This window comes from Daldinia loculata (assembly GCF_022478755.1).
Source record: "Daldinia loculata strain CBS 113971 unplaced genomic scaffold F4817scaffold_72, whole genome shotgun sequence".
NCBI lineage: Eukaryota > Fungi > Ascomycota > Sordariomycetes > Xylariales > Hypoxylaceae > Daldinia > Daldinia loculata.
The window spans coordinates 27293-39671 of record NW_026054926.1 but is presented as its reverse complement, the minus strand read 5'-3'; the positions used below and the strand labels follow the sequence as shown (position 1 = coordinate 39671).

Genomic DNA, 12379 nt, shown 5'->3' with positions numbered 1-12379 from the left:
AAAGTCATGCGTCGAATTGATGTGAGATCATAGTGGACACTCGGCCATGTTTCGCGGGCTTCGATAGTAAGAATGGCTTACCAGTCTCCATGTGCTTAGGGTTGTTTACCCCCGAACAGTGAGATGCGACCACAATATAAACACAGGCAAAGAAGCGGCGAGTAGCGAAGAAAAGAAACGCGCCACGAGGCGATTAAAGAAAGAATACAGAATAAAGATAAAGTAGAAGCACTACTCGAGATTAGTGCATGTAGTAGAATGTTGAGTATCGCGATGCTGCATCAGTCCGAGCGACAAGCCCTTGACGATTCTGTTGGATGAGAGGCAGAAAATGGCGGAGACGACTTAGCCAAACAACAAGAAAACTCTCGTCGGGGCAACGGTGGATTGCTGAACTGTGGATGGCTGGAAATTGAGCGTGGGTGTATTACCTAAGCTATAGTTACATATTTGTGGCTGGTAAATACCTTTTAAAGAGCAGGGGTGGGTGAAGATAAACCAGGGTGAGAACATTGCATAGAGGTAGTAACTATAGGTACTCGGAAGCTAGTGCTTAAGCTTTGGCCTATGGAAGCCGCGCTAAGTTTGACCTATCACGTGTCAGTAACAACAAAGTTTTTATTTACATACCCGCACTTTCTCCAGTGGGATTCAATAGAGGTATTCCGTACCTTAAGGTACCTAGGTACATATGTATTTTACATTTGAATATTTTCCTTTGCACTGACTACCTCCTAAGCAGTATCATTAATCTTAATATCTGCAACTTCGTACAAATGAAGCACTACTATAAATGAAGACATTAAATATTTTACGTTGCGTACCTGCTCACACAACTGGGTATGTGCTAGTACCTATTTAATTTCGTTCGCGATTACTATCTGCTTGGTGTAATCACCGGGCGGGGTATGCGAAATACCTCCGGAAGATACGTATCTAGATATGCATATATGAGACATGTTCCACGTAGAATTTAGCACAGAAGGTACGTGTATAAGGTAGGTACACATGCTATGTACGGAATACCCGGGCGGATCTGTTCCTCAATCCAATGAAATAGTTATTACGGTAAATTGATTTCACAGTCGTGGCTGGCCTTCCGTCATCGTCTCCTTCGCATCCTACCCACTACGTAATTTCGTTGCTCCCCTTTCCCACAATCCGGCATCCGATTTTTTACAATACCATCATCGTTATCCAGTTCATTAACCGCCTATAAAAGCATACCTACGTAGTCGTGTTTAGTTCATTACCTACCTACCTAGGTACCTAAATAACAACATCGTGCGATACCTCTTTTCTTGCATACTAGCATACCAGCAATACCAGCAAATCAAACTTCCTTGCCGTAAGTCCGGCAGTCTCCGGATCCCACATCCCTAGCCGCCTTGTCCCATTCCTACGTGTACATATTAAGCAAGGTGGCTTTTCGCTAACCCTAAAACATTACCACAGCTACTTTACTTTGACATCAGCAGCAGCTTCTTCCCCCCCGCCTCTGCGCAACCATATTGCCTTTTATCAACTTTCAAGTCCAGACATCTTTCTTCGAACCCTTTACAGCTCTACGAATAAATCATAGAAAAAATGTCTGCACAAGATCGTGTCCAGCATTATATATCCCAGCTCGACCGTGAGGTACGTCATACCGTATACCCTATTCATATATCCTATACCCTGGCCTGTTGGGCTATTTCGATATCGACCGGGTCGCATGCTCCTGAAGACTAACGAGAAGATAGCTTTCCAAATACCCTGCTCTCAACAACCTTGAAAAGCAGTTTGGGGTTCCTAAGGTTTATGCTGTTCTCGGCGTAGCTTCCCTCTACTTATTCTTCATCATTTTCAACCTCGGCGGTCAACTCCTGACCAACTTCGCCGGCTTCGTGGTCCCCGGATACTACTCTCTAGCTGCCCTATTTAGTGCCACCAAAGCAGATGACACTCAGTGGTTGACCGTACGTTCCGTTATTGATCCGGACTAGATTTTTCCTCAGCTAACTTGCTTCAGTACTGGGTTGTCTTTGCCCTCTTCTCGTAAGCGAACAACTACGCGGCCCTCCCATATTGTCCTACGTCACTAATTTATATTACAGCGTTGTTGAGAGCGCCGTCAGTGTTGTCTACTGGTTCCCCTTCTACTATACCTTCAAGTTTGTCTTCTTGCTTTGGCTTTCGCTGCCCATGTTCAGGTTCGTATTTTACTGCATAGCTTTCAGCTACCTCATCGGACTAACGATATGTAGCGGCGCCCAACTTATCTTCCGATCTTTCCTACAGCCAATGCTTGGACGACACTTTTCCGAGTCCGGTTCAACTGCTGCCAACTTGCGCGCCAAGGCCGACTCTTTTGGCAAGGACCAGTAAACTAGCTTATTTGATCGGGCCGCCGCTATGAGCATGGACAAGCAGAGCAATCCACACATGCTCTAGTGGATACAAATTCGTCAAGTTGACATGACTACTGGCACTCGTCAGTGACAGTCCATGACCAGGGTTTCCCACCCTGAAAAAGAATGGAAGAACTATAGTTGTGATGCAGTTGGGAAAGGATCTCTGTCGTGTTGGAGGATGCTATGTCCTTTCCTAGAAATTGTTTCCTTGGACGATTATAGAACTCAGTTGGTTGGTGCGTATAGAGGTTAATCCGTAAATGATATTGCATTTTACCACATTCTTAAATGACCAACTCGATATCAAATGCCTACGACGTACGAAATCCTGGTAGTCGACCTTGCAGTATGTGTATGCACGTCTAATCCTAACGTGATAGGGCAACTTAGGGACTCGACATTCTTGGCACGTTCCTAGCAAGTAGGAATATACTGTTGGATTATCCGAAACTTAATTATACTAATGGCCATATTTCGGACTCTAGAGCGTTTACGTAGGCATTCGTCAGGAGATAATGCATAACGGCCTTATAAATATAGCACATGATGCGACGACTTAGTTATTGAATGCTGCTAACTTTTATTAGTAAATATCCGCGCTGGTTCCTCTTGACGTCGATATTTCGTAGCACAGGGTTCAGACATGCCGATTTTTTCCGCAAGTTCAACCACTGCGCAGACTATCGTGACGACAGATTACACATTTTATTGGCTGAACACTATTGGATTACCAGGCTCAAAAGAGGTCATCATAGCTAATGTAGAATACGGAAAGAAAATCTGCAAGGCTTACATACAATATCATACAGCTCTAAGTTGGCCGAGGTATCTATAGAAATTTCTATGTATGGTTATCGACTGTCCAAACTTGTTTCAGGTCATCATCGCATCATGGTAGCCAGCAGTTAAGGGCCCTCGTGATAATGGTTTTAAACAAGGGATACAATGAAGTTACTCTCGACACACACATCGGAGTCGTCAGCAGCGTGGAAATCAAATTGGCAAGCTGGCGATGATTTGAGTTGGTGGTCTTTTTAAATGTTGAAAAAAGAAGAAAGAGAAACAAAAGTCACCGGACAAAAAGTTCAAAACTTAACATGCCGAAATTTTTCAGACCGGCTCCACTTGCATGGCTCCACCGAATTAGTTACCGTAAAGGCAAGAGCGAGCAGAGCTTAGCCGTTGTGATCACCTGGCGGTCGGCTGGCTAAATTCAAGCCGCCTAAGCAATGAGCAAGAGCGACAAAGGTAACAAAAGGGAGCTAGGCCCAATTTATCATACGCCATAGGAACGCTGGAAAAGTTGGAACTTTGAAACTTCTTCCCCACGAACGAACTCGCCGAATAATTCGATATACAATATTTATACCAAAGAAACCCGTCACTCTTCTCGATATTCACTTTGCCGAAAATACCATACAGCAGTACCGAATAAAATTCGAAAATCCTTCCACCCCTACCTCATCCACAATCCTTAAGATCATCACTTGCATCTTTTCACATCGTTAGATCTGCATACTTGAACCGCCCACCATCTCCCACCTCCCACCTCCCACCTCCAACTTCCCACCTGCACGTGGCGTATCGTATTGGCGAAGCTTCCCAACAGTATAGTTAGAAAGAGCGTGGTTCGACGAGTTTTTGAATTGTAGACGGTGTATTGGTGATACTGGGGAGTTTCAACATACTCGTCCTACTAGGAGCAACCGACGTACGTGCTAGCAGTTCAACATGGATAGACAGGAATCGATATGGACTCGTCGTAATAAGTGAGTCCGACCTTGTCCGTGTCGAGATTCCCGCTTCGTCTTAAGTACTAACCGCTTCTACTCCTGTAGTGTTACCAACCTCTCTCTGTCCACGCCGAGTCAGTCCGATAATTCCACAACCCCGCGGGACTTCTCGAGTCTAGCACGTCGAAATGGCACTACTTCATCCCACGGCCGCTCGAACGCCTTTGGCGCGACGACTCCCGGCGGCACCCTGACCTCTCCTACTAGCGCCGGAGGGGCTAATCAGTTTGGCCTCGGATCCGGCGCATTCGCATCGTTCGGCTCGGCCAAGACTCCCAAGTCTCAAGGAAATCCCTTCGAGCAAGCCATGGGTGCAGTTGGCGCCAAGACCCCCTCCTCCGAGAAGACGGCAAAGGAAGCTATGCGATCCACCGCCGGCAAACCTTCCATGGGCTCCATTTCTGAGACGAGCGCTCAGCAAGCATCAGCGGCATCGACACACCCTCTCCGCGACACGTGGGTCTTTTGGTACAGGCCGCCTATCACTAAGGCCAACGGCTATATCGAATATGACAAGACGTTACACGCCATGATGTCAGTTAAGACCGTGGAAGAGTTCTGGCTAGCCTATTCACACTTGAAACGGCCCTCGTCGTTACCCACGGTATCGGACTACCACTTCTTCAAGAAGGGTATCCGTCCAATATGGGAAGACGACGAAAACAAGCTCGGCGGAAAGTGGGTTCTGCGACTGAAGAAAGGTGTCGCCGATCGGTACTATGAAGATCTTCTGATGGCCTGCGTTGGCGACCAATTTGGAGACGAGGCCGATGAGCTCTGCGGTGTTGTGCTTAGTATGCGCAACGGAGAGGACGTGCTGAGTATTTGGACTCGTAGCACTGGACAGAAAGTTCTCAAGATCCGGTACGTCTATTCACTGTAGCTCTCGTTAGGTCCTTTTTACTTACAATTATCAGAGAGACGATGCGGCGCGTGCTGAACTGTCCACCCGAAACTCGTATCGAGTTCAAGAGCCACGATGCTAGCATGCAGCAGCGTTCTGCTATTGACGAGATGCGCCGCGAGAAGGCGGCGCAGAACCACCACAGCGATAAGCGAACCCACAACAACAATAACAAAAACCGACAGTTGCAAGACGAGCAGCAGCGATCGTAGCGGGACTAGGAAAGATTTCGAGCCCTGTCGACTATGAGGTGGCTTTTCAATTAAATATTCGCATTTGCATGCATGGTTTTTCCCGCGCAGGATCATTACGGTGAGGACGGCCCCGACTAGAAAAACAAGCAGTGAATTGTATTAGGGTAGAAGCGTTCTGATCAATGCGAAAACAGGCCATTTTTGTTTATTGGGTTATGCTGCTTGTTGCTGCCTGCTAGGGTTTCGTCTCGTCTCGTCCCCTCCTCACTCGACGACGCCCCGTGTTTGCTTGCTAGCCATGACACGAGAAAACAAAAAACCCTCCCAAGTGGCTCCTCCTACTCACCCCCCTCATCCCCGAGAGCCGGGTCCAGGATGAATGTGTAACTAAGATTTTCAGATGCCAATGACGTCTGTATGTATGTGTGTATATGTTGTATGTGTACAGTACGGAGGGGGGATGTCGTACGATTATGATAGGTTCTTGCGGCATGTTTGGTTTCCTTTTTGTGTGTGTGGTTAAATGTGTCCAAGGAAAAAGACGAAACGAAATAGCACACACCCCCTTGTGGTTGGTCTTGTGGTTGGTAAGGACGGGCTCCACGAGCTAGGCTGTCGGGCCGTATGATTCCACGCTTTTGATGTATTGTATAGGTAGCTGTATTAAAATTCGGATGCTGCTGGAGGCTGGCGGTGGCCTAATTACATGATGAATACCTAAGGAAGCCAGGACTTTAAGAATCAAGTCTTTTGAGATATGTGTACATACGTAGGTGGTATTTCTAACGAATGTAGAGACGGAAGATTATGATATGTAGGTATGTATATGCTCAAGTAGTATAAAAGACGAAACAGTCCGTCGACGGGCTTGGTAAGTGTTAGTTGTTGTATAGGAGGAACCTCGCTTGGGATCGGATATTACTTCTTGAAGGTAAGACACACGTTATATGGATTGGGTACTCTAGGTGCGAACCTAAAGGGGACACTTGGACACTTGAACAGTCTGACACTCAGACACTCAGACACTTAGCCTAGCCCATGGTGTCTTTCCAGCTAGAGTATAACGTAATACTAGCGATTAGGTACGTTGCGGAAGACAGCGACCCCAGTGTGAAGCGTTTCACTGTGCTCAAAAGGAGAACGTTCATGTCTTACCGACTAGTTATAGTCTGATCCTAAAGTATAGGTACCTTATATATATATATACTCCTTTCGCCTAGGAGCTTGAAGAAGAAGAAGACAGATTCTCTACTCAACAACCCCTTTTCTACATCTGAATGCCTATGAATACCTATACATACCTACATAACTAACCTGCCAACCGTAATCTTCTACTTCCCGTAGGTTAAATAAGGATATAGTCTCCATTATTTACTAGAATCCCACATACTTGTGTAAGCCCCTATTACGGGCTCTTCAAACCTAGAGGTAAGAGAGTACAAACAAAGCAACTCAATTAGAAGTCTAAGCACTATGATAATTGTCCTATTAAGCAACTGCAACTACAACTGCAAAGTCGAATCAACAAATCTTATTCAGGATCAAGACACAAAGACATAAGAAAAGAATAACAATCAAGCATTGTAATCACGAAAGCAACTCGTCACAAACATCACGTCACGTCACCGAAGAGAAGAAAAGAAATACATTGAAATCGAAATCAGTTCGTTCCATGTCATTAATTTTGACCTTGTCCTGTAAACTCAAAACCAGCCAGCCGTCCGTCCGTCCGTCCAGAATCGCCCCCTGCCAAACCGGATCTCGCAAAGATCCCCGCCGACGAGATTTTGCAATCCCAAACACAAAATGTACAGTAAATGTGGGCTTTTCCTTTCATGTTGCAAGAAAAGCAAAGCTTGTATGGTGCGTCCGCCATTGCTTCTGGGAGTGCAATGCAATGCAATGCAATACAGCAGTGACTCCCCCTTACCTAGGCCATGCATAAACCCCTGAACAGAAGATTCCTCTTCTCCCACGCATTGGTATCATAACGCCACTCCTCTCAATGTGAATGTGCTGTGCCGAATTCAAAAACAAAATCACAAGGCATATGCTGGTAGAAGTGCCCATTGCTTAACATTCTTCTTCGCACCCGGGACACTAACACGGTGGGCGACTTTGTCCAATGTCACTTTCACTTGTGTCTTCGTACAGCTGGGGAACTTCTTCGCCAACATCTCTATAATCGTACCCTTGGTAAACTCTTTAAGCTCATCGCTGATGATAGCTTGCCTGAACTCATCAAAGACGTCCTTTGGAACTACGTTTTGGTTCTCTACTGCCGGGGGAGAACTGCCTGTACCCGAAGCAAGCACCGAAGCGCCTGTGGGTACGTCAGGCGGAGGCATAGATGTAGAAGGGGCAGGCGTAGATGTAACTGCGCTCTTCGTTGTGACTCTCTTCGCAGGAGCTGGCCAGTAAGAAGTTGAGAAGGGATCAATTCCTGAATGGTGTTCGAGTGTATCTGCAACTTTGTTAGTTCAAGATATCAAATCGTTAATTTGACTGGACTCCTCACCTAGTAGGAACTCGAGCTGATACTTATATGTGGTAGGACAAGGGCCAAGTCTCGTTTGATCCTCAAAGCAAATACCAGTACTAACCGGCTCTTTTTCACCAAGGAAAGTTGGTCGGATCGTAGTAGGTTGGTCCTCAGAATCGTCGAGGAAGTCCTCCATTTCTCCATCACCATCATGAGAATCGTCATCGTCATCTTCATCGTCTAGGTCTTCACCGTCGTCTTCCACCCATTCTGCCTCAGAATCATAGTCGTAATTCAGTGGGAGGACTTTTCCGACGGATCTACGGGATATGAAGCGGAGTTTCGTGGCCTCGATAGGCGTAGTGACGGTTCCGAAATACGGTGGTCTGACGTCTTCGTAGAAAGATAGGTATTTCATTGTGATGGCGTTGAGTCGTTCTTGAGCGTTTTCAGCTAGTTTTTTGGCCTGTGACTCTGTTTTTGTACCCGCCTGCTCAGCCTCGTTATGTACACTCTCCACGATGCTCTTTACGCTCGGCGGGATCATACCACGCTTCCGTGTGAATGCCAAGTTGAAGGTTTCTGCTGGATTGAACGGCTTAGGGTTGAATTCGCCTCGCTCGCCACGAATGTACTGGTCCAGAATTCTAGATTTGACATCTTTGGTCTCGTCGTCCATTTCAAACGGCTGTGGAGCTAGCGTGACGTCGGGCTTGACGAAGAAGGGCTGGAATACTCGGTCGTACGCCGACTTCTCCGGCTTAGATTTAGCTTTCGGCGAACTAGCAGCGACATCGGATTCCACAGAAGGCTCCGTGATTTGCTCGGTAGCCTTCTTCGGGGGTGCGTTGAGAGCTCGCTGGACGAAAACCGCCAGCATGTTTTGCTGTCGACCTTTCGCTTCTTCCTTTTTGCGCCTGGCGGCTTCCTTAGCGGCATCCTTTTTCTCCTTCTCGGCTATCTTTGCTGCTTTGGCCGCCTCGTCAGCAGCCTTCTTCTTAGCCTTTTCAGCGGCCTCGGCTTCCTTCTTCTGACGTTTCTCAGCTGCTTCGGCTTCTTTCTTGGCCTTCTCGGCCGCCTTCGCCTCCTTCGCTTGACGTTTCTCCTCGGCTTCCTTTTCTTTCTTAGCTTTCTCAGCACCTTTAGCGTCCTCCTTCTCGGGCTTTTCTGATGCTTTAGCCCCCAATTTCTGTCGCTTAGTAGCGTTGAGCTTCTCCTCGATGGTTGACGGGGGTTTTCGCTTGGCTCCTTGGGCTTTTTGAGTTGTAGGCGCGGAAAGAAAAGCTGTCTGTGTGGGCTGAGAAGCTGTGCTGCCCGATGCTGAGGGAGATGACAAGGGTGTCTTATTCGGTGAGAGTGATTTCCTCATTGCTGGACTGGATCCGGCTTCAGTTAAAGCCGCGGGGCTACTTCCTGGGGTTGCATCCATTGTCGCCATTGATGTAGGCAGCTCTATAACATAGGCATTAGCAACTATGGACGTTGGGTACAGAATAAAAGAAAAGACAATGCTTACGTGGAGGGTTAATAGAAGGGACAGATATTTCAGCAGATTTCAGCTTTCCTGGGTTCTCCGAATGAGAAGGCTCTCCGATGGCAAGCTGGCTAGGGGTGTCAACAAAGTCCTCGTGCGTTCTTTTCCACGGTGTTGTTGGTGACTCCTGGATATTTGGGGATATCGAAAATAGAGGCATTGAGGTAATTGATTAAGGGCGGGCTCCCTAGCACATTACAGGATAAGGGCAATAAACTAGCAGTCAATCTAAGATCAGGTTGATTATAGAATGAGGACTGGAGAAGTTTAGATCCAATAGAGAATCGCGGGTAAATGCAGACAAGTCAAACTCAGCAAGTCTCTTTGGGAGACAGTAATATGCAGTAGTATGAGGCTTCACCAAATTGTCTTGGTTAGAAGTCAATTGGTGAAGGAGTGGTCGAGTTGAGCGATTGTCCAGGATTAGCTGGTGGATCAAAGAACGCGTTCAAACGCGAAAACCAAGGTGCCTAAGGAAGGAAACGCGTCGAGACTGGCAAATTGAATTACTTCTTCAAGGCTAGCGTTTATATATTGTGGAGTAAATGACATGTTAGCGTGTACGACTTGGACCGTGCCCTTTATCCGATATGAATGTGGACCGTGCTCTCTGTCGTAGCTTCTTGAAAGAATAGAGTATATACCAAGTATCGTCGACATAATATAGACGCAGTAGGTTAGGTACCTTGTGCGAGTGTCCATTTTGATGCGATCTGTATACGATCTGTATAGATTGGTAGAAGGTACCTGGTAAGGTGCAATGTACATGTGTATTTGACTTGATTTGCCCAAGTTTTACAATAGGTACTTTCAGAGCTTCGAAAAATGCTGCAATTTCAAAGTACCTTCTTAATGTTTCGCACATTCTCATTATGGAAGCATGCATGCGCAGACCCTTTGGCATTCTAAGTGCCAAATGGTGGGGGTAGCGGCTGAAAAAGACTGTAAGGTTTGCTAACTAAATTATTGTTTCCTGATTGGTCTCTTTCTTCGCTTGCCCTGGAATTCTGCCGCACTTGCTTTGTTTGCCTTGTTTCCGCCCCACTCACCGCCCTGAGAAAGTGTATAAATGTATGGCCACTCTCCCCGAATCTTAGAATTCTTTTCCTTTTCTTCTTCATACTTACCTTGTTCCAAGAACCTTCGCTCAAGCATGAGGGTTCTTAAGGGGAGACGCCTGCATTGCACAGCGCGGAGCTGACCCTCTTCTATTATCCCTCGTGGATCGTAGGGAGCGCAATTTTTGATCTTCGCATATCTTTTCATTATGATTCGCTACCTTGAGCAGCGGCATGAAGAAGAGAGGCTATTTAGAGAAGTAGCTTGTTACCTAGCATAATTGTAGATAGGTATTCAGGTATTCTAATTAGGTTGATGGACGCGCTCGAGTCTTTCGGTGTCACATAAGAGGTACCTTAGATTGACATCAGTATCCCAGATGTTTGTGTAATATCAAACTGTTCAACTGGAAATGATGGTTCATAGGCATCTCTGTACTGTACAGTAGCTCACCTGTCTTGTCTATTCAGAAGATGCTTAACCGCTTATTTAAAAAAAAAAACATTATAGAGACATTTACTCATAACATTGGTTTCTAACTGGCAAACTCGTGATGATTCTTTAGGGAGTAGAGAATATGGCTTAAAATATAGCATAGCCTTCGAATTGAAATCGTAGGCTTGCTTTCGGTTGCGATACGTTTCTTATCGATAAGACGACAGCTGACCGCGGGCTCTGGCGGGCCGATCCATAAATCTACTCAATTAATCTTCAATCCGAATTTTCGGCATCGCGAGAAGCCTCACTCACAGTGACTCACTAAACCCCGCGAGAGCGAACGACCACAACCGACTTCCATCCAGCCGAAACGCCAATTGTGACCAGCCCAACGCCAGAATAGAGCTAATTGGGCAGGGGATCTACGCTTGGGGAAGGCAGAGAGGAAGAGAAGCATGAAGATACATTGAACCCTAGCACGCCTCGGAACATATACAACTCTCGTCGCTACTAACTCCAGCTCGGTCGTCCTCCTCTCACATACACACACACACAATGCGGTCTTTCGCTCTAGCCGCTCTGCCACGAGCTCGCGGCGCCAATAAAATCGCCTTAACTTCAGCGACGGCATCCATACAATCGCTAGCTACACGAAGGTCCGTTCAGTAGTCCACCAGTCCCAACATTCATTCATTTATCTATTTATCTATTTATACCCTCTCTCTCTAACTCTCCTTAGAAGGGCATTCTCCTCCCTCCCCACGCTCCGACCCACGCTCCGCGCCTCCCCAGGATCCGTCTTCCGCTCCCCCTCCTCCACCTCCAACAACGGTCTCATCGAATCCTTCGCCCCCCAACCCGGCGCGGGAGCAACAGCAGACCTCGTACCCAAAACGTCCCTAACCGCGCACCCCTGGCTCTCCGGCGCAGCCCAAGTCCGTTTCGGCCCGCGACCTACGATGGCGCGGACCAGTCGTTTGGTACGCAAGCGGCGTCACGGGTTCCTGAGCCGCGTGCGCTCGCATAACGGGCGCAAGACGCTGCAGAGACGCAGGGAGAAGAAGAGGTCTACGCTGTCGAACTAGGTTGTCTGTGTTTTTTCCCCTTGTGCCTCACCCTTGTGCCTCACTTCACCTCGCTAAGGTCTGGGGTCTATGTATCTGGACGCGCAGGTCATGACGGACGGATGAGATGGCGAGTTTCTATGAGGAATTCATGACGGGGGTGCTAGGCTAGCTGGGTCGTGAGTAGGAACTGGCTCGGTGCCCTTGTTGAGGATTGTGTAGCGGGGGAGAGGGCATGGGGGTGTACTATATACTACATATAGAACTGTATATTCCAAGAACCATCTCTAAACCAGTGACCTCAAGATCCAGCTTAGTCTCACGGGAAATCTCAGAAGTGATAGCTTCTTCAAAGGGCCATTTAGGTTTATGCGGCCCATTCACATTCATTCATAACAATACTGCGATATTACATGAAGAGCCTTATTTATAGTTCTATTAACACCCCATCAATCTCCCACCCATCTCCCCGCCACTCCATCATCCCCATCCCCATCCCCAAACTCATCTCCACCATC

General features: G+C 47.1%; 4 protein-coding genes across 4 annotated transcripts; 3 read left to right on the top strand and 1 right to left on the bottom strand.

Moving 5' to 3' along the window:
* Positions 1-997: 997 nt before the first annotated feature.
* F4817DRAFT_350803 (TB2/DP1, HVA22 family-domain-containing protein) lies at positions 998-2769 on the top strand. Its single transcript, XM_049304985.1, has 6 exons — positions 998-1348; positions 1456-1638; positions 1743-1958; positions 2012-2037; positions 2097-2192; positions 2247-2769. Exons 2-6 carry the CDS (start codon positions 1588-1590, stop codon positions 2365-2367), a joined length of 510 nt encoding a protein of 169 aa, XP_049154873.1. The 5' UTR covers positions 998-1348; positions 1456-1587; the 3' UTR covers positions 2368-2769.
* A 1355-nt stretch (positions 2770-4124) lies between these two features.
* Positions 4125-5302, top strand: F4817DRAFT_320069 (translation initiation factor eIF4e; the record flags this gene model as incomplete). Its single annotated transcript, XM_049301142.1, has 3 exons — positions 4125-4162; positions 4232-5050; positions 5104-5302. The coding sequence occupies 3 exons, from the start codon at positions 4125-4127 to the stop codon at positions 5300-5302; spliced, it is 1056 nt and encodes a 351-aa protein (XP_049154872.1).
* A 1451-nt stretch (positions 5303-6753) lies between these two features.
* F4817DRAFT_350797 (chromatin assembly factor 1 subunit A-domain-containing protein) lies at positions 6754-9786 on the bottom strand. The gene is made up of 3 exons (XM_049304984.1): positions 9283-9786; positions 7803-9218; positions 6754-7748 (listed from the first exon to the last, which is right to left on the bottom strand). The coding sequence occupies exons 1-3, from the start codon at positions 9458-9460 to the stop codon at positions 7324-7326; spliced, it is 2019 nt and encodes a 672-aa protein (XP_049154871.1). The 5' UTR covers positions 9461-9786; the 3' UTR covers positions 6754-7323.
* A 1252-nt stretch (positions 9787-11038) lies between these two features.
* Positions 11039-12160, top strand: F4817DRAFT_350795 (uncharacterized protein). Its single transcript, XM_049304983.1, has 2 exons — positions 11039-11453; positions 11540-12160. Exons 1-2 carry the CDS (start codon positions 11353-11355, stop codon positions 11880-11882), a joined length of 444 nt encoding a protein of 147 aa, XP_049154870.1. The 5' UTR covers positions 11039-11352; the 3' UTR covers positions 11883-12160.
* The last annotated feature ends 219 nt before the right edge of the window (positions 12161-12379 follow it).

Excerpts from the sequence above, each read along its gene's own strand:
- F4817DRAFT_350795 (XM_049304983.1), top strand. The coding sequence starts at position 11,353 with ATGCGGTCTTTCGCTCTAGCCGCTCTGCCACGAGCTCGCGGCGCCAAT. Across the intron at positions 11,454-11,539 it reads CAATCGCTAGCTACACGAAG|GGCATTCTCCTCCCTCCCCA; the intron begins GTCCGTTCAGTA and ends TCTCCTTAGAAG.
- F4817DRAFT_350803 (XM_049304985.1), top strand. The coding sequence starts at position 1,588 with ATGTCTGCACAAGATCGTGTCCAGCATTATATATCCCAGCTCGACCGT. Across the intron at positions 1,959-2,011 it reads ATGACACTCAGTGGTTGACC|TACTGGGTTGTCTTTGCCCT; the intron begins GTACGTTCCGTT and ends AACTTGCTTCAG. Across the intron at positions 2,038-2,096 it reads GTTGTCTTTGCCCTCTTCTC|CGTTGTTGAGAGCGCCGTCA; the intron begins GTAAGCGAACAA and ends TTTATATTACAG.
- F4817DRAFT_350797 (XM_049304984.1), bottom strand. The coding sequence starts at position 9,460 with ATGCCTCTATTTTCGATATCCCCAAATATCCAGGAGTCACCAACAACA. Across the intron at positions 9,219-9,282 it reads CCCTTCTATTAACCCTCCAC|AGCTGCCTACATCAATGGCG; the intron begins GTAAGCATTGTC and ends CCTATGTTATAG. Across the intron at positions 7,749-7,802 it reads TCAGCTCGAGTTCCTACTAG|ATACACTCGAACACCATTCA; the intron begins GTGAGGAGTCCA and ends ACAAAGTTGCAG.